The sequence below is a fragment of the Vidua macroura genome, chromosome 9 (assembly GCF_024509145.1).
Source record: "Vidua macroura isolate BioBank_ID:100142 chromosome 9, ASM2450914v1, whole genome shotgun sequence".
Classification (NCBI taxonomy): domain Eukaryota; kingdom Metazoa; phylum Chordata; class Aves; order Passeriformes; family Viduidae; genus Vidua; species Vidua macroura.
The window spans coordinates 10,131,831-10,155,868 of record NC_071579.1 but is presented as its reverse complement, the minus strand read 5'-3'; the positions used below and the strand labels follow the sequence as shown (position 1 = coordinate 10,155,868).

At 41.9% G+C, this 24,038-nt stretch overlaps 1 protein-coding gene and 1 long non-coding RNA gene across 2 annotated transcripts in view; one reads left to right on the top strand and one right to left on the bottom strand.

Moving 5' to 3' along the window:
- The window catches only part of CRB1 (crumbs cell polarity complex component 1), a 109,601-nt gene that overhangs the window by 53,826 nt on the left and 31,737 nt on the right, over positions 1-24,038 (bottom strand). Inside the window, exons 3-6 of the mRNA XM_053985142.1 lie at positions 13,301-13,885; positions 7,536-7,731; positions 4,006-4,145; positions 2,477-2,659 (exon numbers count right to left, since the gene is read on the bottom strand). Of these exons, the coding sequence (XP_053841117.1) occupies positions 2,477-2,659; positions 4,006-4,145; positions 7,536-7,731; positions 13,301-13,885 (1,104 nt within the window). The remainder of the gene's footprint in view (positions 1-2,476; positions 2,660-4,005; positions 4,146-7,535; positions 7,732-13,300; positions 13,886-24,038) is intronic.
- LOC128811738 (uncharacterized) lies at positions 14,973-19,924 on the top strand. Its single transcript, XR_008438450.1, has 3 exons — positions 14,973-15,099; positions 17,365-17,609; positions 19,655-19,924. It is a non-coding gene; the product is annotated as an uncharacterized LOC128811738 (long non-coding RNA).

Genomic DNA, 24,038 nt, shown 5'->3' with positions numbered 1-24,038 from the left:
TCACAGGTTTTCATGAGCGGAGTGAAAAGTTTAACCTTTCAAATAACAGCCTTTTTAACAAAGGTGCAGTGCTAGAGCAATACAATATATCCACAGTATGAAAGGACACAGTTCTGGGGTAACTATTGCCTTTACCTCGCAGCAACAAATCACAAGACCTTTAAATAAAAGCCCAATTTATTAAAAGTACTGTTGTGCTAGGGGGCCAGCATGCCAAGGCAATATAAAAAAAGCTAGGGCTTGCTACTGCAGAAGTACTGAGACCTCTTGAAATCTGAGTATCCACAAACACTGATTTAAAAGGGAATGGGAGAAGTTTAACCCTTTGTAGAACCTGTGCAGAAATTTTCTATCTTAGATCCGGATAAGGAATATCTAATGTCCTCAAAGAGTTTCTAGCTGGGATAAAGTCTCCAGACTGGGATTTATGGATTTATTTTTAAGAATCAAAATGTCTAAATAATTTTGGTTACAGATTTGATCCTTTTAAGACTTTCAGTAGGACTACTGACTACTTTTCAAGTCACCTGAAAAATCACTGTTTGTAACAAGATATTTATTCCTTTCTCCCAGTTTATGAGGGAAATGTTTTAACACATAGACATGTGTTTAAGTTCCATTATCTCCTGCCCTTAGACTTAAAACTGTAGTCCAAAAAGTGGATATTCTCAGTTTTTTTCAGTTCAGTTACACTAATTTGTTAGCAATTTTATCCAATAAGTTCAAAGATGCTTGTTACATATTGACAACAATCCTCAGTTTGATTAGATCTTTCCATTTCAATGGCTTTTTTGGATCAGGCCCTTGCAATGTAGGGTGTGTGGATTATTATTTCTGCATATAACCTACTTTGGTGAAGTATGATTATGACATTATTATGAGTGCTTTACTGAGGATAGAGGCATAATAAAATGAATGTGGTTTATTAAATAAAATCTCTGTCCTCTTGGAATATGAAGGCACATCAGCACATACAGTTATTCAGGTGTTAAGGCTGGAAAAACTCCTGAGTTACAGCTGCAGAAATGTAGGATTTGGGGTGTCAGTGAAATATGCTGCAGATGAGAGGATCTGACCTTTTTTCCTGTTAGCTCATCTCCATTATATAAGCACCATATAGTAAATGGTCCTGATCAAGGACTCACCTGCTACCTTGAATCACACTACTGCTATCAACTCTAATCTTAAATCTTTAATTCTCATTTAAAACTAGGGGCTTATTTATCTTTTGGCTATAACTGGAGAAATTGCTTGTCCAGATCGGAGGTAAACCTTCCTGCCAAAGTGTGGGCAAACTGTTCAGTAAGAATAACTATTTTGGGTTTTTTTTCTCATTAAAGTTATATATATAGCATCCAACATGTATGTAACTAAACTTACTTATGTTTTTTAAAAATGTAATTTAATTTGCATACGGGGTCAGTAGAAATTTCAGGGTCTCAAATACTTTTCTCTCCCTCATGCTTTGGAGAGTCCTGCATTGTGAATGGTGAGATTATAGATTGAAAAATTGATTCAAGATTGATATATTTACATACATTCTGACACATTTTTTTCCAGACCAGTTAAGAGTTTCAGACCGGGGGAGTAAGTCCTCCATATGAACAAAAGCCATAGAATCATCATGACCCAAATCAGGCAAACAAGCCGAGTGAAGGCAACTAATAAGGAAATGAGAGGACAAAGGATGGTTAATCAACAAAACACACCTGTTTGTCTCACAGAGCTTAGAAGTTTCCACATTAGGACAAGTCAGAAAGGAAAGAAACTGGAGGTCTGGACATCCCCGACAGGAGTGAAGAGAAAGCAGTGGCATGTGAAGAGGTAAGGGTGCTTGGGACAGCCTGGGAGACGCTGGAAGCCTGGGTAGAAGCCTCAGACTGTGCTCTCTTAGGCAGAACAAAAGAACAACAGCAACACTTAGTGACAGGATAGGGAAGGACAGTTAAGGGGAAGGGCTGGAACAAAAACAAGTCTCGATGCCACTCTGAAGAAAAGTAAGTAGGGGATTCAGAGAGAAAGCTGTGGGGTCCATAAGCTTTTGTACTTGTTATGTTGGAGACAGCAGTCATACATTATACGTGACATGAAGTTCACAAGCTTCTCGGGAGATGAATGGAATGAGAAACTGAAGGCTGGATAAATTAATATGGCTATTATTTTTTTTTTTTTCCGTCAGAGGGAACAAGCGGGTGGAGTTAGAACAGTACTGTAGCCCCAGAAGCACGCAGTCCGAACCTGAGCGGTTTGCGGCTGTGCTAAATAGTGCTGGCTGTGGTGGAATAAAGGCAGGATGGACGCATCTCTTTCAGGATTACGGCTAGCTGTACATTGGACTCTTTTTGCACTGTAAGGGCAGGGCTGTGCACACAGTGTTGGTTGTTTTGCCGCGGGCGGTGGAGCGGTGCCGCCCCGCGGGGCCGGGCTCGGCCCTGCCCGGCGGGACCCCCTCCCAGGCCCAGGCCCCGGCCCTTACCGGCGAAGCCCGGCGGGCAGCGGCAGATGTAGCCCTCGGCCCGGTCGTAGCGGAAGGCCGGCGGCAGCCCCGGGACGAGCCCGTAGAGGCCGGCCCAGGAGCGCTCCACGCAGTCGCCGCCGGCGAGGCAGGGGCTGCTGCGGCACTCGCCGATGTCCTCCTCGCAGCGGGGGCCCGCGTAGCCTGCGGAGACACGGCCACAAGGTCAGGCCTGTGACACGGGGCTCCAGCCGCCCCTCCAGCCTGGCCTTCAGCACTGCCGGGGATGGGGCAGCCGCAGCTTCTCTGGGCAGCCTGTGCCAGCGCCTCGCCACCCTCGCAGTAAAGAATTTTCCCTAATATCTAATTTAAACCTATTCTCAGTTTGGAGCCATTTCCCCTTGTGTCACCACATTCCCTCTCCATATTTCTTGGAGGTGCCTTTTAGGAACAGGAAGGCTAGATAATCTTTTAAGTTCCCTTGCAACCCAAACTGTTCTACAATTCTGTCATTCCGTGTGCTGTTCTTCTCTTCCAGACCCCAAAATATACCCTGTGAATAGTAGCTGCACATGGCTTTGGTGTTCCTCAGCTCCTTGACGCTGCGAGTGTTCGCTTGCAGCTCCCTGCCAGGGCTTGGCAGCCGGACATTGCTGTGGTTACTCCACATCAGTGAGCTGAGCTGTGCCATAAAGGATTTGTTTGGGTCTTTTTTAGGCAGTAACGTGGAGATTTGTGTGGGTAACAAGGCGCTGCATTGTGGTGTAATACACTCTCAGGTTGTGGGAAGGCAGAGGAGGGCAGAGAGTATAAATAATTTGGTGGTTTTAAAGTATTTCATCTGGAGGCTTAAGTGCTACAATGATGCCTGAATTCTGGAAAATGTTAAGGGTTCTGCCTAATTTTTCATTATCTGTTGCACCAAGGCTTGTGTAGTGCAACAACAGTGAGGCATTTAGGGCTGACAGTGCTGTCTGTGCTCCTGCATCCTCAGTAAGCTCGTAAACTCCTTCAGACATAAACTCCTTAGAGAGGCTTCTTGTAGTTTGTGTGCTGATAGAGTTGTGTGGTCTCTAAAGAGCATCAGCACCGTGATGTGGAGCCTGTTTGCAAACAGTTGGTAGAGAACACAGCCTCTGGGTTCCACTGCCCATTGCCAGACAGAAGTTTTTAGGCTGGTTTAAAGGTTGTGTTAATGAGGACTAAAAACAGTGCCAGCTGCAGCAGTGATGCATGTGTCACATGGTTTGAAGGATTAAGTCACTGGGAGATGGCTCCCAGCTTTGACTTATCTCCTGTCTTGGCACCATAATGCTGCTGCCTTTGTTTTGCCCACTTTTGCTGTTCAGGACAATCAATTCTTAGCTGGAAAAGCAAGCAGCTTACCCAAAGGGCTCTGCCTTATGATGAGTGAAGCCCATGTAAACACAAGGCCACGGAGGACTTCTGAGGGTATGGAGCTTCTTTTATTTTATTATTATCAGGGGGAAAAAAAAAAAAAAGTCTCTATTACTACTCAAGGAACATGTATAGGAGAACTTGGAGCTTACCTGGCCAACAGTGGCACGTGTAATTGTCAGCGTGGTCCTCACAAGTGGCGTTGTTGTAGCATGGTTGTGACCAACACAAGGGAACGAGGGTCTCGCAGTGCGAGCCCATAAATCCAGTCCCGGTGCAGTTGCAGCTGTACCTGCAACACAGAATGCAATGTTCACTCAGGCTGGAAGTCAAGAGATCTGGGCTTTGTTCCCAAACCTGCACAGGCTTCTTGTGTAGCCTTGGCTCGCAGCTTACAGGGGTGAGTCCAGCTTGAGACCACCATCTGGTGCTTTAGGAGAAACTGCAGAAACTGGGAACCAACAATGAGCTTTTCCCTGAAGTATGTGGTTTTGTCTGGGGAGAAAGAACTGCTTGTGGGTTGGTTTTGACACAACCCTAAGAATGATTGAACTTTCTTTTTTCTTCTTCTTTTTTAATTTTTGGGAGAAAAAAAAGTTTGTGGCATTTTCAATTTTTTTTTTTTTTAATTTTGTTTTGTTGGATTAACATTATTCACAAACTGAAAAGGGAGGAGGCAGTATCCCTTCCTCTTGGACGGGTAGAAATTGCATTGGCAGAAAAATAAGGAATTTTATTTTTCCTCAACTAAATGATTTTTTTTTTTCCCTGCAAACCAGCTTTTTATTGTTAGGTTAGAACAAAAATGTCAATTGCTTGCTAAGTCCCAATAACAACAGTAATACAGCTCCCTTTTGATAGCAGTGCAACTACCACATAAGTAAACAAACTAGTGTACATATAGAAATTAGCAACGTGCAGATATCACTAATGTCTGGAAAGTTTTGTTTACTTTTTTTTTTTTTCCTGGAGAGCTGAGTGCTATAAAAAGCAGCACACCTGTTATTTGGTCATCAAGTATAAAGTTAACATGTCATATGAAAATACAGGCTTTTGCAAGATACAAGTTAATTGTGCAGGCTTGTATGATCTTCACCTAAAAAAATTATAGGAAACAAAAATTTCTTCTTCTATTTTCTTTTACATTAACGTGATAACACCATTATTGCACAATTGTATTTGTAGGGCATCTTGCTGAGCAAGATATAAGTATACTTATTTAATAATTTCTGTGCTTTATATCCAAGTCTTAGAGTAAATATATGAAGAGAAAGTGAAATTGTTGAACATAAAGCAACATCAGAGAACAACTGGCTCCTGCAGTCTAACAGACCAAAAAGTGTAAACTTTTTACTACACTGTTTAAATGTGTGCATAAGCAGAAACTTCTGGCTGGCCAGTTTATTACTGGTGTATGGATTATTCCTAAATAAAAACCAGAGATGACTCAGACCAGGTGGCATTTGAATTTCAGATATAAAAAGTAATGAGGAAGATGTGAATCAGAAAAGTCATTTTCATTCTGAGGTATGTTCCCAAACCTGAAGTCTCCTTCTTCTGCTGAGTTTTTCACACCTTTCTCCTATGCATCTTCAGTTTGGTGCTGTTTAGCTTTGGTGAAAGCTTATTTTTCTGCCTGTGTCCCAGTTACTTTTCCCTTTGGTTCAGAATCATGGAGCAGGGAGGAATATCCAGAACTCATTGCTTAATATGCAGCCCCACCTGTGTGCCTTTTTCTTGGGTATCTTTTAGCATTTGACATTGCTGTCGACCTTCAGGGATTCTGGATGGTGCCCTGCTTGTGAGCAGGCTACAGCTGAGCAGGCAGATGGCTTTTTATAGTAAGAGTGATAATTTAGATACTCTGTCTAGCATATTTGACTTCTTGTTTGATATTCTCACAATCTGCAGAGAGCAAGACATGTAGGCATTCTTTCCTATGGAATCTCCTATGGACATTAGAGCTCCCGGGAACATGGAGAAAAGACTGGATCATGCAGGATATCCTCTATGACTAGGTACACTAGGTGTTCTAGTCCAGCTAAGTCTGTAAACTGTTGAGTTTAAATAAGAATGTTTACTTATGTGAAAATGTTTTTTGAAGAGATCAGCTTGTACTTCATTGCATTCATGAAACATCACTGGAAGGTCAGTCTGAAATTTGCAAGAGAATTTGTTTTGATATTTGTATTTTCAGCTTTTTGTGCTAAATCCATTGCCTTGTACACATGTCTGTGAGAGCTGGTGGCAGACACCAAAGCCTCAGCTGTACTGTAGATTAGTCAGAAAAGGAAAACTCCTGCTTAGGTACCACCATTCTTCATTTATCCCCAAAAATACATAAAAGAAAGGAAATTGCTGGACACCCTTCTGTTTCGAATTGCTTTGTTGTCCATTCCTTTCCATCATGTAACAAATACAGAAAGAGCTCCAATTGTTCTCCAGATACCCTGCAGTACTACAAGCCAATTAAAATTGGTCTTGCATGTACCTCAGATTTAAAAGCCAGGAGAAAAATGAGCAGGATTAAGTCCGGCCTGAATGAGCATCCCAGTTGCTCACCTCACACATGAATCCTCAAAAGGCTTCCGGGTTGCTGCACAGGTCTGAGTCAGGTCCAAGGTGACCCCCTCTCACTGCTGTCGTGCTTTAGCTACACTGGGAAATGATAAATTGCTTTGTCCTGCTCAGAGCTATTTAGCACTGCTGAAAAGAAGCTCCACAAGGCTGGTGCCATGCCACCACACTGCACAAAAACTCATCCCCAGAATATGATCTCTTACCCCCTCACTCAAGGCAAGCACGCCTTTTGCTAACATCACTTCTGGACTGATTTTTTGGGCACTAATATCTTCAAAACTGCTTTATAAAAACTGGAAAATACACAATAAAGGACAAATCCTGTACTGGCAAGAGGAGCAACTGCATGAATACACCAGGGAACTTTCAGACTGAGTTTATATACATATGTGTGTTCAGTTTGGGAAGCTCGTGCTGAGCCAGAAAATTCAGTATTGGTGAGTGAATGCCAGACCTCTACTTAGACCTCTGTGTTGGGCCAGTAACAGTAGGTGGAGAATCTCACTTTTCCATTGCCTTGTATTCTCTTTTTTTTTTAATTACTATTGTTATTTTTTTGCCCATGGGCTGCAGGTTGTTTTGAACAAATAGCTGTTGTACTATATACCTGTAAAGTTTCTGACACATTTCCTAATGATAGCTATTACTATGGTTACAGTTATTACAGTTTTTCTCTGCCTCTCTTCTAATCCTTCTGTCTGTCAGTGTGGGCAGCTGCTGTCAGCAAATTCAGTTTTATAGAGTCTCACATATTTCTTGGAAACTAAAATTTGGTAAGCATTAGAAACAGAATTGATATCTAAATGACACTACTACAGCCAGGAAAACAGCGTGTTGTAAATATTTAACGTACAAATACGAAAAATACACTTCTCGGTCAGTCTTTGCCATAAATGTTTTGTTGTCCTATTGGCTCTGACACCAGACTGGCATTCTTTAACGGTTTTCAAATCGAAATTGAAATTAGTGCAGGACCAAGGAGTGAAATCAGGAATGTGGAAGGAGGCGAGCTAGCAGGCCAGGCAGGCTCCCGTAGCGTTCCCATCTGCAGAGGCATCCCAGGAGCAGCTGGCTGAGCGCTGCCCAGGGCGGGCACACCTACCCGTTGGCCCCGTCCGCGCAGTGTCCCCCGTGCAGGCAGGGCTGGCTGGAGCACTCGTCGATGTCGGTGCCGCAGAGGTCCCCGAGGAAGCCCCGCGCGCACCAGCAGGAGAAGCTCCCCAGGGAATCGTGGCAGGTCCCCCCGTTCAGGCATGGCTGGGACAAGCACTCATCGATTTCCACCTCACAGTTCGTACCTTCAAAAGCAAAGACAATAAACCCCAGGCTTAGGAGACAGCTTTGGAAATCTCAGCAAGAACTGCCTGAAGTACAATAGTCACATAATATTTTTTTTCTTTATGCAATTGCCTGGTTTTTAAAGGCATTTCCTCCTCAACATGCTTTGCACAACTAGTTTTTTCAAGGCTTGGCAGAATTTGCAAAATAACAAGTCAGTTGTTTTTGCAAGAATAGGTAAAATAACTTTTTCTGTTGAACATGGAGACAGGACAAACTAAATTTTCAGTTTATTCAAACAATGCTACTATCCTGTTTACATAATACGGAAGCGACCAGCAGTTTATTGATCTCAGAAGAGTCCATTTAAAGTTGGCCTTTAAATGGAGAATTCACAATTTTTTTAATTCATTGGGAAGTGTCTTGTTTAGCAGTGGATTATTGTTTAAATTTTTTTAAGGCTTACCAATGTGCAAGTAAATGGGTCTATAGTGCCATGTTTGCAGCAGGTCAGAATCTTGGAGCTGCTCTTCAGAGATAATTGCTGGAAATGAATCAGTTCTAACGTGACTTCACAGCTATTTGTGATAGTTGGCAGGTTAAATATACACTCCTTTTTCTTATCTCTAGCACAGACCAGGAGACACTAACAGGATTTAATAACCAATGCCTTGCAGCTTTGATTATTTCAGGGTTTTGTATGCTTATGCACTTACTTAGTGTTTGGAGCAATAGAGTAATATTTTCAAATAATTTTCAACTGCCAAGTCAGTTTTTTTTTCGCAGCTACAGTATCAGCCACAAAACAGATGCAAAGTGGCAAATTCTAATGAAGAAGCTGCTTTGAAGTGAATTTCCTTATTTTTTATTTGGCTTGTTGAAGTAGCTGCAGTACTGAAAATTTTACAGGAGAATTTCCTACTTGAAAAAAAAAAACCTGCAGCCCTAAGCATGGGTTCTTTTTTTTTTTTTTCTTCTTTTTTTTGTAAAAGTGAAGTTTTCAGTACAAGATGATAGGGTAGACTTTCAACGGACGGAACAGGCATGTTTGATGATGGGTATCACTCTTGCAATTTATTTAGGAGCTCATCTCTAATTCTTTATTTATGCTTCTTTTGTCAGTTCTGTACTGCTGTGAAATTTGTACATTATAACTTTGAGCATCTTTCTTAAAACACAGAGGTTGATAATATTTAGCACTGTCACTTCATGAATAATTTATTTTGATGCTTGTGAGCATCTTTGTTTTAAAAGAATAAATCTGTACTGTGGATAAGTACCAGGAAAAATCTTAAAATGCCAAACCAAAAATTGCAGATGTTGCCTCATAGCTATTTTTCATTGTCTTTAAGCATTAAAGTGCAAGTTCCTATTTTCAGCAGTTGAGAAATAGTTCCTTGAGACCACATAGTGGATGGGGAAGCTGCCAGTGGCATGCCCCCAGTTCAAGGTTCACTGCTCAGCTAACCACTACTTTCAGTGGGAGCCTGCCACGAGAGCCCGGCGCAGGAACGCTCTCTTACGGCTTTATGGTAATGTACATTACAGCCAGATACAGTCAGCAGTCCCTCTGTGGTCATTGCCCTGTGAATTCGCTGTAATTATAAACAATGTGTTTGCAGAAGTGTGTCTAGTGACCGTAAATCTGCCAGAGCTTGTTAACAGCTTACTGCGAACACTAAAAATCATGTGACAAAACAAGCCCTGTTCAACTGATCCTCAGCTCAGCCAAATTTAAAACTACAGGCCTGAGAACAGCCTGACAATTAACATGAGAACATAGCGTTGTTGTTTTGGTTCATGTCTTTAATCTATCAAGCCCAGTAACCTGCCTTCGGCAATGTTGCCTCAGAAGAAAACTTCTCCCTGTATAATGCATCCAGCCAATGCGATCTGCCATGCAGACAGGGGGAATCCCTTCCTAGCCTCCGCTGAGTCTGCTGTCAGGCTTTCTTAGATGTGTAGAAGAGAGATGAAAAGATTAGATCTGCATTTTCACCTCAGTCTAACATTCTGTCATAAATATGCTGTATGCCAAATATCATATGCCAGGCGGCAAGGAGAGCGCCAAGGAGCCCCGCTGCAGTTATTGCACAGCACCACCACGAGCTGAGGCACCCTGGGTGTCCTGGAGCAGGCTGAGCATCCCTGCATGTACCAAACCACACAAATGGTTTGAATTGAAATGCTGGGAAGGTGGGGAGAAGTCACATTCGTAACTTTTGCTGTTTCTCTGAAGAACCAGGGTTGTTTCTTATACTGCTTGCTTCTCCACTGAGTCCTACTCATTGAGTCCTTCTGTCCACAGCCCCAGTCAATAAAAAGTAAACACAAGTGAGGATGAAGGACACACAGCCAATGTTTTCAAACTTGCATGCCTACAGATAGCATGTAAAATCACTTTCTGCTCAAAGATACTAGGGGTTTGCAGGCTCAGTATACTTCTATGAGGACCTGCACACTCTTAGTATGGCTGGAAATTGGTAACCAGGTCACCTTTTCTGCTCTCCTGCACTGAAATGCTGTACTCAGGCCCAGCAGGTCTAGAGGGCTTTCCCCAAATTCCTAATTCTGTATAAAGTAATCTGTGTGCCATTATTTGGATGGAGAGTGTCACATGACTAATTTATAGGCACCAGGCTTGAAGCGACAGGAAGAGATCAAAAATTAGAGGGAGAAGTTGTGTTTTTTTGATCAAGGTTTGTCCCTTTTAAGCTTGGGCATCTCATCAGAGCTGAATATCTAGGCTGGCTAGGACACAAGGTGGGGAGTGCTGGTTTGAAACTGGAAAGCTGGGGAAGGAAACAGGCTGTGCACTGCTGGCAATTGCTGTTGGATATACTGTGTGGTTTGCTGTTACATCCACAACGACAGGGACATGAGCTTGTTGGGAAGTGAGATCTCTACTTGAGGTTTTCCATCCCATGGTAGAGTTGTGCTTGCCTTTAAATGCCTAAGACTTATTTATGATGCTTCTATTCTTAATATTTGCATAGCACATACATTATTGATGAGAATACTGAATGAAAGCTTGGAGAACTAACAGGAGTAATTTCCTCAAATTCTACAGACATCATCACAGCGATGGTTACCTCATCGTAAAAGGTATTGCACAAAGAGCAAATCCAGCTCCCTGCACCTATTTTGTCTGCCACTGAAACACTTCCTCTTGCTGTCTTAGACTGAGAATGGGTTTTGGAACTGCCATGCACTCCTGAGAGTTCACACTGGAACGTTCACTGGCAATAGAGGACTAGCTTCAGCAAGGTAATTAATGCACATAGCTGTGGGTAATAACAGGCTCTTACACCATGCTCTGTAGGGGTGAATTAAAAGCAAGTGCAATTAGTCCAATGGAGGAGAAAATGCAATTGATTAGGGTAGCCAGCAAAACTTCAACAAACCAATTGAACTTCATTATTTAACAGCTGTGTGACACATGTCTTGTAAATAATTTCACACATGCAGAACATTATCATAGAAACTGCAGATTTCATGCTAAATTTTCCAGTCTTTGGCTCTTGATGCATTCTAACTTCTTCCATTTGTGTAAGAATTATGTGTGACATTTCTCAGCTATTTTAAGAAGTGCTGCAGCATACCATTCACACAAAATAGCAGTCATAGTCCATGAAACAAGTAGCAACAGCAGCCAGTAACTCATGCATTTGGTTAACATTGCAGCTATAGATTTACTGTACATTCTTTACCTGCATATCAAGAGATATAACCTGTTTTTACATCTTAGGGAAATGAGATGAGGCTGGATGAGTTCCCACAGTAATTCATGGTGTCAGGCCAGGATAGTAATGGTTGGCAAGATCCCCTGATGGGGTAAATTAGGGGTTTTATTACCACTGGGGACACCTCGAGGCTTTCATCCTGTAATCCTTCTGGCTTGTGCATTTAGCACAACTCACAGCAACGTGCAAAAAAAACAACAAAAAAGAATGCTTCTGATAAATCATTTTGTTAAGTAGCTTTTTAAAGCTGATGTTTTACTGCTGGAGGAATGGTCTGCTACTGCTCTATAGAATTCCTATGGTTCGTCTCTTTGTTGATGGAAGCAGTGTTGGAGCTGTATGTCAAAACACTGCAGTCCCTTCTGCTGTGTATTTTAGACTTCTTCCTTGGTCCTCTCCTCATTTCTTAACTCTGCTTGTGCAAAGTGTGTAGCTTTGGTGACTTTTTTTGGTGAGAGAAGAGAGTATCAGCTAGGGAAACAGCAGAATTTCATGATGAAAGTGGAGCGACTCCAGCAGAGTGAGTTTCCATCAGCAGTTTGTTGACCTAAATTTTTATTTCTTTTTGTTTGGGCTTTACTATTTCATTATGTTTTCTCTCCCTTTGTCTCTAAGGTGTATATTTCAACTCTTTCAAACCAAGTTTCTGGGCTGTGGATCCAGGCCTGGACCCCACTAACAGCCAGTTAAACAAATACAGTTTCCTGAATACAACAGGAGGTCTGGGCTGAGTGTGATCATTGCAGAGTAACCATGCTGGTTGTTAATAGGTTTTTCCTTCCTTCTGCTCTTTGGCTTTCCCTCAGTTGTGTAGTTTTCTTCTCAGCTGGCCCGGGCTCCGACACCCCCTGGCAGCAGCGGGGTGGCAGGAAGGTAACAAGCTTCCTTCAAATAACATTCTGTGTGCTCATAAGGGATATTAACCAAGGGCTGCCTTCCAACGAGTGCTGTGTTAGACACAGGAAAGCTGCTTTTTACCTCTGACTTCCCCTCCTGCATGGGGATTTGGGGATGGAGCTGTAAACCACATCTCTTATTTCTTATTCATTTGAATCACTTGAAGCAATAGCTGTTTTTTCTCCCCTTTTTGCTGTATGACTGTTTCTTTTCCTTTGCTTACCTGACTGGCAATCTATCACTAAAATGCCTCCCCTTTTCTCCTTTTAATGATTCAGTGTGCTACCTTTTCACAGTCCTACCCTGAATACAGCTTTGAAATTTGAAGGGAGCTGTCTTCCAACAAGAATTATATGCTTTCCAGTAGAGGAAGTAGGGAAGAAAAATCACACCTGTGCCTTAAAAATGGAGCTACATAAAATGGGATTATCAAAAAACGGGCAGTTTGGGAACATAACACTTGTCCACGTAACATACATAATGTTCTAGTTGCAAATGAGTCCTTTGTTTCTAGGAAGGTCAGATGAGAGAAATTTAATGTGAAATGTCTAAGTTTAGAGTAGAATTTGGATCTAATTTTTAAATCTGTTAAACATAGGTTTTGATCCTCAGAAAAAAAAGTAGATATAGCCCTCCAAAGAGAGCATTTTGAGAATGTTTCTTTTAAAAGCAAAGTCCACCTAACCCTGTGACATAGCTTGGTGTTCACAAAACTGGTGTGTAGATTTTGGTGAATGTAAGATTTCTTTAACCCTTCTCTTTCTGGTATCAGTAGTTAACAGTGATGTGGTTATCTGTAACGTACCAACAGCCGCTGGTGTCGAAGCTAAAGGCAAGGTGGTGATGCAGATATGGCTAAATCCATGTGTGGGCGAGGGAGTTCAACCTGGAACGCGAGTTATGATGGTTCCACAGGACCCAAAGGAAAAGTTGCTTAACTAGGGCTTACCCGTGTAGCCAAGGGGACAGATGCAGTCGTAGTGCCCGATCTGGTTGAGGCACGTGGCCCCGTTCAGGCACGGCTCTGAGGCGCACTCGTTCACTTCCAGGTCGCAGTGCTTGCCCTGGTAGCCTGGGACGCAGTAGCAGGAGTACTCGCCCACGCCGTCGCGGCACAGGGCCCCGTTGCGGCACGGCTCGGAGATGCACTCATCCACGTCCCTCTCGCAGAGCGTGCCGGTGTAGCCGGCGCTGCAGAGGCAGGTGGGCCCCGCCAGGCCGCTTTGGCAGGTGCCTCCGTGCTCACACGGGTTGGTGTCACAGTCGCTGTCAGCTCTTTCACAGCTCGGGCCCTTGTACCCGGCGGGGCACTTGCAGGTAAAGCTGAGGTTTCCAGCAGAGCCCAGGCAGGTAGCGTTTTGGAGACAAGGGTTAGAGGAGCAGGGGTTGGAGGTTTTGTTGCAGAGCTCCTCCATGCTGTCCACTGATGCATCTGCACAAAGGCAAGGGTCATCTTTATGACCAGCAACACATGTAGAGTTCTTTTGGCAAGAGTTTGACAGGCACCTGGAATCATTCCTCGTGCAAAATGATTCTAGGAAAGAAATACAAAAAATCCTGAGGAATTCCACAACACTGGGAGTAACCAACAGTGAAAGAAGTGTAGTTCTTAACACAACTGTGCTTCAAAACCCACAGCTCCAATTGCTGGCTATTGAGAAGAAAACACGACTGGCAACTGTGTGATGCATTAGTGGACTAATGAGTGTAAAATGAAAACAATTATGAAAACTTGAGTAGGTTGTAATTTCCTGTTCTCGCCTCTTTCAACAGCCGTGGTCTGGAATGTCAGGATTATTTAACACTATATTAAGAGCATAGTTGAGACAATATTGGTTGTTGTCAATGGATATCCAACAATATGGAACACATTTAGATATATTTAAGGTTTTTGTTTCTGTTTTTCTTACTAGAGAAAGGAGATGCACCACTTTTTTTAGTTCAATATCACTTTTGTGCTGGTACCATTCTTTTGTGCATTGGGTTTCACAAGCTAAATTACTCAGATGCAGTTATAGCTCAGATAAACAGTTCAAACCATCAGGCAGCTTGATTTTGATTTGCTGATTATATATAGCAATTTCACAGGTGTACAGCATCTGAACCACAAAGAATCTACCAAACACCTGAGATGCAAAACAGCCCTGTGAGAGCAATCCAGCCTCTGAGCCTGGAAGGACACGTGAACATGGTGTAGAGATGTTCCTTACTTCCTCACCCTCTGGGAACTGAGCTTCTGCCAGTAATTAAAGGCCACTTGGAGTTGCCTTGCAGCTGTAAGGAATAACAATAGCAAGAGCTACTTCTCACTTCCCAGTTAAGGAGGGTGAGCTGTTCAGAATCAACCTCTGGGATACACTGAAGCAGCTGTATCTGGGCTGAGACTGTGAAATTAAGCTGAATGTTCCTTTAGGAGAGAAGGCAATTTGTAAGAGAAAGGCTCATGGGCTGGAGCACAAAAATTGCATTAAATTATATAAATGTAAGTACTGTAAACAGCTTTTTTTAAAATTATTATTTGTTTTATACTTTTAATCTGGGGTATTGTTTGGATACGTGAAGAGTATGTGTCTTCTACAGCAGCAGACCAGTGTGTGTTTGTGGAAGCAGGGTGTTGTGGATGAGCTGAACTTCTCAGAGGAATTCAGACCCATCTACCAGCAGTCTCTAATTTCTTCTCAGTTCTTGAACTGAGATTTGGGAGAGCAGACACAGTAGAGATGGAGATGGGGCACTGAAAGAGAAGAGGTAAGCAGAGATAGAGACTCCAATAACTGGAGTTAGACCAATGCTGATAAACAGCATTGGGACAGATCCCTGGAAAAGCCTCCTGGAGGCTAGGATACCAACCAACCAGGGGGGAGTGTCAGGGAATACAAACTGGTCATGGTGTTTCCATAGTGTGTATTTTAATATATAATACAATCTAATCTGTTTTTCTCCTAGGAGGGGGAAGTGAGGGAAGAAAGTATTAGAAGGCTTAACTAGCTTAGGAAAGACTGGTTGTGTAGATTTGACACTAAGATAGTAAATGGAAAGGCTTAAAAATTATCTGTGCATGACTGTTGTGCTTTCTGACTAGAGGTGTACACAGGAGCAGCAGTGCCTCTGAGAATTAGAAGCGCCAGTCTGAATGAACTTGATGTTCATGAATAGGTACATTTGCTGAGCCAGATAACTAATTAATACTTGTTTGAACAAGGGGAATAGAGATTTATGTAGTAACATTGATAGCAACAGCGACACCATGATTTAAAACCAACAGTGGTCTTAAGGATTACATAGAAAGAAAGCTAAGCATTGATTAGCAGGAGGAGAACTGGAGTGTTACTTCATGTCCTCTGAAGGAAAACAGGACAAAAATAGTATTTTTGGATTAGGCTGCCTTTAAAAAGACCCTCCCCAAACCTGTTAATAATCAGTTTTGGGAGCAGGTGTTTCATCCTGATGCTGTGTTGGTTGCATTTGCTCCAGGCTCAGAGCTCTCACTGAATGCAAAAATTCAAGACATTGGTCACATGTACTGACCTGCACCACTGTCAGCAGTAATTCGGACCCTTCCCTTCCTCAGCACACTCTCATGTATGTTCTGATGTCCTGGTTTACATAATTTCGTGCTTTGCCCATGCATTTACTTTTTTTTTAGCCTGGATAATACAGGGCTTACTGCAATCTATTAATTACAATTAAAATGAGCAAAACTGTGTTCCTTAGGAACTTCTGCATCCTGCATTTTCTTTGCACAACTTTAGAGAGCTTTTCTTTCAGTCTGTGTACCTATTTAAAATTCATTAAAGTGCGTGTTTGGGGAAACATTGCAAATTTGAAGAAATTAATTATGATCAAGTTATAATGTTGTCTAACTGTTGTACTGTGTAAGCTACACGAGGTGAGGTCAGTCATTTGAGTGCTTTCTTACACAGGACCACGGTGACATGAGAAGCAATTTAGTTAATTATTACTGCTTTTCCAGAGATAATTTGCATGCAACAGGCTGAGTTTGTTATAATGACTGTGTGAGGACAGGACGTGTTTGCCAGTCTGCAGTTTTGATAGCAAGAGTGAGCTCTGGTTAAAAAGCTTCATAGCTCTCTGAGGCAGTAAGAGTGGAGGGAAAATGGGGAAAGGGGAAAGACAGCCCTAAAAGCACTGTCTGTATGTAGTGAAGGCAACCAATTTGTCTGCAGGGTGACATCATTGTGGGAAAAACACGAAACAGAAAACCTTTCCCGGATTTTTTTAAGCAGTGTTTTAATTTAAACTTCTGTAGCTTTTATAAAATGAATTTCTTATGCAGAAATTGCCCACAGACAATTCAATAAATCCAAGACTCTCTAGAGGATACTCTTGTCTGACTTGTATGACAAGTTATAGTGAAAGAGCAGCATTTTTGGTGTTCTGTCTTTATTCTAATGCACTGTGCCTTGGTTTCTGTTATTTGTGTAGTTTTTGAGGAACACAGGAGTTCTGAAGGTCTCAGCAGAGATATAACCATGCTGAGTTTTAGCTTGGTTGTGGTTTAAAGGCTGGGACCAAGAGTTTAAGGGTACTCTATAGCAGTTTGTCTCAGCAGCAAAACTGCATCTCAAAAAGGTGATCATCAGAGTTATGCTCTTAGCACACTATGGTTATCAAATGGTATGCAGTTCACTTGGACATTTCCATGACTTTTTTTTTTTTTTTTTAAATCATGTTCCTGAATGATGTGAGTGCTTCAGCTAATCCTTGGATTCTGAACTGCTGGTTCAAACACTATTTCCCACTTGTTTCAGGTAAGTTATTTGCACTATCTTCCTTGCTGCCCTGTGGAAACTGAGTTTCCTTGCTGCCCTGTGGAAACTGAGTTTCCCTGCTGCTCTGGAGTGATGTGGAAGGATGATTTGAGAACCTCCTGAGCTGACAGTTGCATGGAAGGAGGATGAAGAGTATGGCAGATGGAAGCTCTTGCATGCTCTGTGATTCAATGTGATGGTTGATGCAAAGACTAAAGAATATTCTCTTCTGCACTCACAGAAAGAGCTGCAAGGGGACAGAAACATTTCAGTGGAGATTGGTTTTTGGCCAGGTTGCAGAAGGATAACCAGGAAGAGCCTCATGCTCTACCTCAGATGTGCAGAGGAGCTGTTTTTCATTCCTAAGCAATTAAGGTCACTTCAGCAGTGACTTGTTCTGACAGAGTCTTAAAACTCGTATGTAATGTTAGGAAAAATGGAAACAAAATGCTGATTGCTTTGGATTTACATTGACTGACACTTGAGGTAATTATCAGTCTCTTTATAAACAGTGGTACTTTAATCTAATTACAAGAGGATTTAGTGCCAAGCGTTTTGCCCCATGGTTAAATCCTTGAGATGCAGATGAGAAGGTTGGCAGTGAAATTCTTTGCAGTAAAGCTTGCCATCTACTGGCACATTTTCCATACTACCAGAAACATGGCCATACCTGCAGCTATTACAGGAACTGGCACAACTAACTTTATATAAGAAATACCAAGAAAAAGACAGTTTTAGCTTTGGTTTTTTTTTTGCTCTTGGATAAGATTATTTACATTCATTGAAGTGATATTGTTAGTGTATGAATAATTGAGCTTATACAGCTAAAAAGCACTAAAAATGCATAATTTTGGCTACTGCAGTGATACAAAACAATTCTTATGATGTTAGAAATGCATGTCAATGACATTAGAAGGCCAAAATTGAATTAGGGAAAAGTTGTCATAAACCGGGCAGGGATTTTGAAATGACCAGAGCATTTTGGCACAGATAATCTGATTGTTAAACTATTGTTCCTCAGTGAAGCAGGGTATTTTGAAAAGCTCATCTTTATATCTCTCCTGACAATTTAGAGGGTTTTTTCCTTAGATCCTGTTTGAATCAGAGATTTACTGGGTTCATGTCCATTTTTCAAAATATTCTTCTAAGTTGATAAGATCAAAAGTAAAGTGAATTGATGATCCCAGATTCTGACAATTAGCAATCTCAGCCACTCAAAGCCGCCAGAGAAATCCTTTGCAATCTGGTCTGGGTTCTTTGTGTCAGAAATGTCTTTCAGCAAAGACTTGTTCTTTCAGGACATGACCCTTCCTACGAGTTGGTGAAATATCATAATCAGTGGCAGCATTTAAAATCAAATTTCAATCACTGCTAATCATGCTGTTACCAACCAGAGTTCACTTGGCTGTGGCCATGCCTGCTCTTTGTTAATCATCTCATTGTGCCTGAAGGCTGCTTGTAATTTGCAGTGCTGTTCTTCAGATGTGCCTTCAGCCCCTGAAGGAGTACTCTGAGCTTCACAGAAGCTCTCAACACTAACAACTTTGGAATCTTTTACATATGCTGCAAGATTTTCTGACCTTCTTAACAGAGCCAGTCTATTTTCTAGGGGAAAAACAATCTATGATAAGATAGAGAACTTCTTGATACCCATATATTCACCATCACTGATTATTTTACTGTGCTTTGAGCACGTTTTTCCTTTCCTTTTTTTTAAACAAAGAGTTCTTCCTTTACACATTTGAATTAAAACTAGGAAGCGACACCAGCCAGTGCAGATAAAACAGTTCACAACAAAACCTGACTATTTACTAAGCTATACATTTTGGGAAAAAAAAATGGATAGCAAAAAAACCCTGGTCTATGAGTTGAGAGATTAAATTTTAAAAACACTGTTTAGGAAAGAAGGATTGAATTGCAATAGCAGGATGTTTGGCTTTATTAAAAAAACCCCAACTTCAACATCAGAAAATGTGTTTGTTACCTGTGAGTTTAGTTTGTTTTTGTTTTGTTTTTTTTTTGGGGGGGTGTTTGTTTTTGTTTTTTAAAATTTGTTGGAATGGCACATATAATTGACATCTTGATGGTGGTCAGTCACTAGAAAGAAAATTAGATCACAAATGAAGCAACCACTGCTTCTCTTAGTGCTGTTATTTCAATCTGGTTTCTGTTGAATAAAAACCAGCGTACAGCATTTGTTCACAGCTAAAGGCTTACATTGTGATCAAATCAACTCACCAAAAAAGTCAGGATAACATGATGGTAGCAAGGATTTAGATAGCCCAGTGGCTGGAGCCAGAAACATGAACCTTCAATGCTTGTGCTCATTACTTGCTTGAAACCTGCCCTTGGGATTTTAAAACAAGAGTGTGAATCTGTGTCACTGAAATATCAAGCTCTCTTACTATACTGAGATCTTAAAATAATTATCATTTAACTGGAAATATTAAAATATTGCCCAAGGCATTTACTGCTGCATTGAGGAGCCGTGGCTAAGATGTGTAACTAATCCTCTCTTCATTTATCTGCAGTGCACCGTGACACAAAAATACAGTTCATCACTCTGACAATAATTTCCCTGCAAAGACAGCCTTAGAAAGTTGAGGGTGTGCAGATAGATGTTCAATCTTGATGTATCATGAAGAACTGGGGAAGAAATAAGCACAGCTGCGTAATTGGCAGGGACAGAGATTGGCATCAGGTGCCTTTACAATGGACTGAAAGGCAGAGATGTCACTCCTGCATCAGCATTTGGCAGATGGGGAAGGAAAGGACAGGAAACCATGTTCTGGATAAAACAGAGCCAGGTAAGGCGCTATCTTAGCCCTCAAAATAGTTTTTCCGTGTAAACAAATAATTTTGGTTTTTCCACAGTCTCAAATTTTCTAAGTATTGCACTAATACAATTTTACTCCTTCCCATCTCCCAGTACATTTGTATTACTATCTTAATTATTCACTGTAATGGGCAGCTTGTAGTTACTGTGGTGCCATTTGTCCTTTGCATGTTTCCTCTCTGAGGAAATCACCAGTCCCCAGACCCTACCTGCTCTATCCACAGCTGGAATCATTATTACTCAATCTGCTCCATGGAAAATCCTACTTTGGGAAGGGATGATCAAACTTTTGCCAAATAAACAAGCACTTGTTGTGTCTTCAGATACTGTGGTCATAAAGAGTTAATCCTGAATCTTTAACTTCAATTGTGTGTCCAAAACATCCTAGCATGTTGTTATAGAAACCACTTTCAGGCTTTAAATCTTGAGTCACGTTTATTACCATAGTAACCAGCACCACACACAGGCAGGAAAGAAAAAGGGTGGTTACACGAATATTCCATTGCTATCAAAAAAGCCAAATTTTGTTTTAGGTACATTTGTAGCAGCAAAATCAAGGAAAGTAAATTAACTTATTTTCTGAAGAAAAGGTATGGTATATCAGTGTAAGACTAACAGTGGAATGGCATTAAAATTTTAAAATGTTGTTCAGGCAACATTATTTGTGATTGAAATTACAGAACTGATTATTAAACCAATGTTTTCATTTCACTCTTCCCTAGACTTTTCTTTTCACACTGACTTGCTGCTGGTCCCTGAGAATAAAGGCAGGTACTGCTGGCTGTCATTGTCCTTCACTGCCTTTTACCATCTGTGCCACCCCAGACTCCCTTACCCCATGAGCACTGCAGCAGCAGCCCTTACAGCTGCCCCCACTGCCTGCACTGAGCACCACAGCAATGGCACCAGCTGTCCCAAATAAACAAACAAAAATGAGGTAAATGCCTTCTTTACTACTCAATGTAAATAATTTTTGGCTTTCACTTTATTTGGCATCATACCCTAGTGTTTGTGCTGGGAACAGGAGGGGAATCAGGCCCAGGAGCTCAACAGGGCTCCTATGCACTGAATTTGGAGGATTTTTGGTTCAATTGGACATCAAGGCACAGTGCTACTAGCAATACAAGTAGACTGGTTTCTAATGAGAATAAAAGATTTTATGCTCTGCTTCTTTACCTTTATGTTTAGCACTACAGCACTGCAGTTTAAGGTGGTAGTGTACAGTGATCATCCTGCTTTTACTGTGCACAGATATTTTTGTTTGTCTAAGATGTAGAACAGTGGCTGATCAGGCCAGGAGGCAGTTGATATCCATTGCAGTAAATGATGTGGACACAAATGTAGAAACTGAACTGATTTCTGCTGTGCAATCCTTGTACACACTCTCTGTGAATGTAGCTCTCCCCTTTAAGAGTTCCATTATATTTGTCCTCATTTTTATCTTCTAAGTCTGCAGAAGAGAAGCAACATGAGTATAATGAGGCATTCCTTGTCTCTCTAGAAGTGCTGGTTTGGTTTTTTTTTCAGTTGAGGTTGCACAGCAGAATGTATTCTTAATAGTACAGAGCAGGACTCGTCCACACAGGGACGTAGGAGATAAATAGACAGGTGAGCAGCAACTGCAGTACATGGTAGTGGGAACCTGTGGGCCAGCTTCAAACTTGCCTTTCTTTCAGATCTTCAGAGGTAAAGAACATAGAAAAAATATTTTGCTCAAAATCTGAAGCAATTTTATTTAGGTAATAAGCTTGATTCTTATAGGAAAGATTGGTGATTTTTTGGATATAATGTCTTTGTCCCAAGGATTCAATCAATGCCTTTCCTGCCTGAACTTCTCTTAAGGCTTCATTAAAGCTGGGGACATCCTCAGAATGTACCTCAGGGTACAGAGCCACAGGTGTAACAATCTCTTCTGTGGGATGAAAGGTTTTGCCAGAAATAAAGAGAGAAAACCTTAGTGGTTTAGTTAGGCGTGTGAATTATGTCTTGTCTTACACTTTAAAATGTTATCCTGGATTGCCTTTGGTGAGGTTTCTTGGCATGCCTGGATGAACTTGTTTGGATGGGTGGATTTGTGGTGCCTTTGTGAGAGGTGTTGCTCCTGCCTTGGTCCCTAAAGCCACAAGCATCTACATTGAGTCTTGTGAAACTAATGGAAGTGCAATCTGCTGTTTGTAAACCCGATACCAGAACACACTGAGGGGTGCAAGTGCTGCTGGGGAAGAGGAAGATGAAAGCAGTGCTTGCAGTTGGGAAGACACCAGCTGTATTTGCAGCTGTGCTAGGAAGGAAGGCTGAAGTGTACATACACCTGGGAAGTGGATGCCTGGCAAAATAACAAGGGAAATGGTGCCAGAGCTAGAAAGGGTTGCAGAAAGACCAAAGCATGGTCTCCTTCTCTGCATCAGGGGGGGATTTTCAGAAACACAGAGGGAGCAACACAGCATAAAACTCAGTTTGTGAGTTTGGGTGAAATCCAGTTGCTTCTGCTTCTGTATGCATTCCAAATAGTGGAAAATACAGAGCACAGGAGCAGTTTGTCTCTTGAAAAGGCTAAATCTCACCTTGAGAGACACAAATCTCCAGCTTCTCTGGAGTCTGGAAAGAGTTTAAGGCATTTTTGTAAGACAGAAGCTTCCAGCTGCCACTGATCTCCTGGCTCCTCCTGAATTCAGCCTCAGGAAGGAGCTGAGGGCTTGGCTGAGCTGGGAATGCTGCCCCTCAAGCAGACCAGCTACTGCTGACTTGCAGGGCTGAGGTTTGGTTTAGGTGGGAACATGCAAGCAGCCGAGCTCCCTCTGTGCTCAACCACTAACACAGGAGAGAAAAGGCACTCAGAAATGCTGCCAAATGCTGCTAAGAATCCCTCCAGTAGAGGGGCTAAAAACTGAGTACAAAATCGGTTTCATGTCCAAATTCTGAGTCCATGTGTTATTTGCATTTGAAAGGCATTATAAGGCATCCTCTTCAGTCTCCTTTAGTAGTGGTTCTGCCATTCATTACTTCTTTCCTTTTTTTAATATGAAAAGAGCATGGAGCTGTGATTCTGATAATACAGTGGCACATAAAGGTGCTGTGATTTCAAAATGTAGCCTCAAATGTCTGTAATGCTGACCCAGGTATGATTTCTTTCTGTGAGTCATAACTAGATAAGCTTAAAGCCCTGATTGTTAGAAATGTATCATAGACTGTAACACGGGGCAACTCTTAAGGTCTCTGGGTGCAAAGCCAACTTCTGACTTGTGCAGATGTTGAGATTGCTGGCAGTAGGTTCTCAGTAACACAAATGAGAACTAGATGTTCCTGATGACATCAAACTGCAGCATATCAAAATCATGATTCTGCTTCTCCTGTCTCCTCAGACTTTAAAAAAGTAATCAGCCCTGTGACATCAGCATTATGTGGCTGGAAAAGCAGTGCACTGTGCTTTAAATGCCACAGGACTCAGAAGAAAGCTTCAGTGTAACTACAATGGTCAATAAGTACAGAGAAAGCAAGGCCATGCTTTTCCAGCATGAACTTTGTAGAAGAGTTCACATTCCAGCCCTTTCTGTTATGTGCTAAATTATTTTCAATAGAAATCACCTACAATTAGCTCTGCATGAACTAATTACCAACTGGGATTTCAAGACTGTTTGGGGAAAGCTGCAGCTCCTGTGTTTTGGGACAGGCTGGAGTGTCAGGGGGAACTGGCACAACCCAAATTTCCTCAGCTGTCCTGCTGAGCCCCTGTGCTGAGGGCAGCTTCCCCTCAGAGCCAAGGCCATAACACATCATTGTGATGTGATTGTGAGCTGCACAAGTTGCCCTCACTGACTTCACACAGACAGAAATCAGTCCCAGTCCCAGAAGGATATTATCATGTGAACTTCTGCAGAAGTCTGGCCTTTTGAACACTAGTTCCAGTGACCCGTGAAAGTGAACACAGTCATGGCTCTGACACAAAATCTGTGGCTGCTTTCCTGGCCTGCCCACTGTATTGTAGCATCCTAAAAACTGTACTGACTTGCAACAGAACAAGAATGAATTTGTTTCATGGTTTTGCCACTTTTTATTTCCAGAGGAGGCTCAGAAGCACT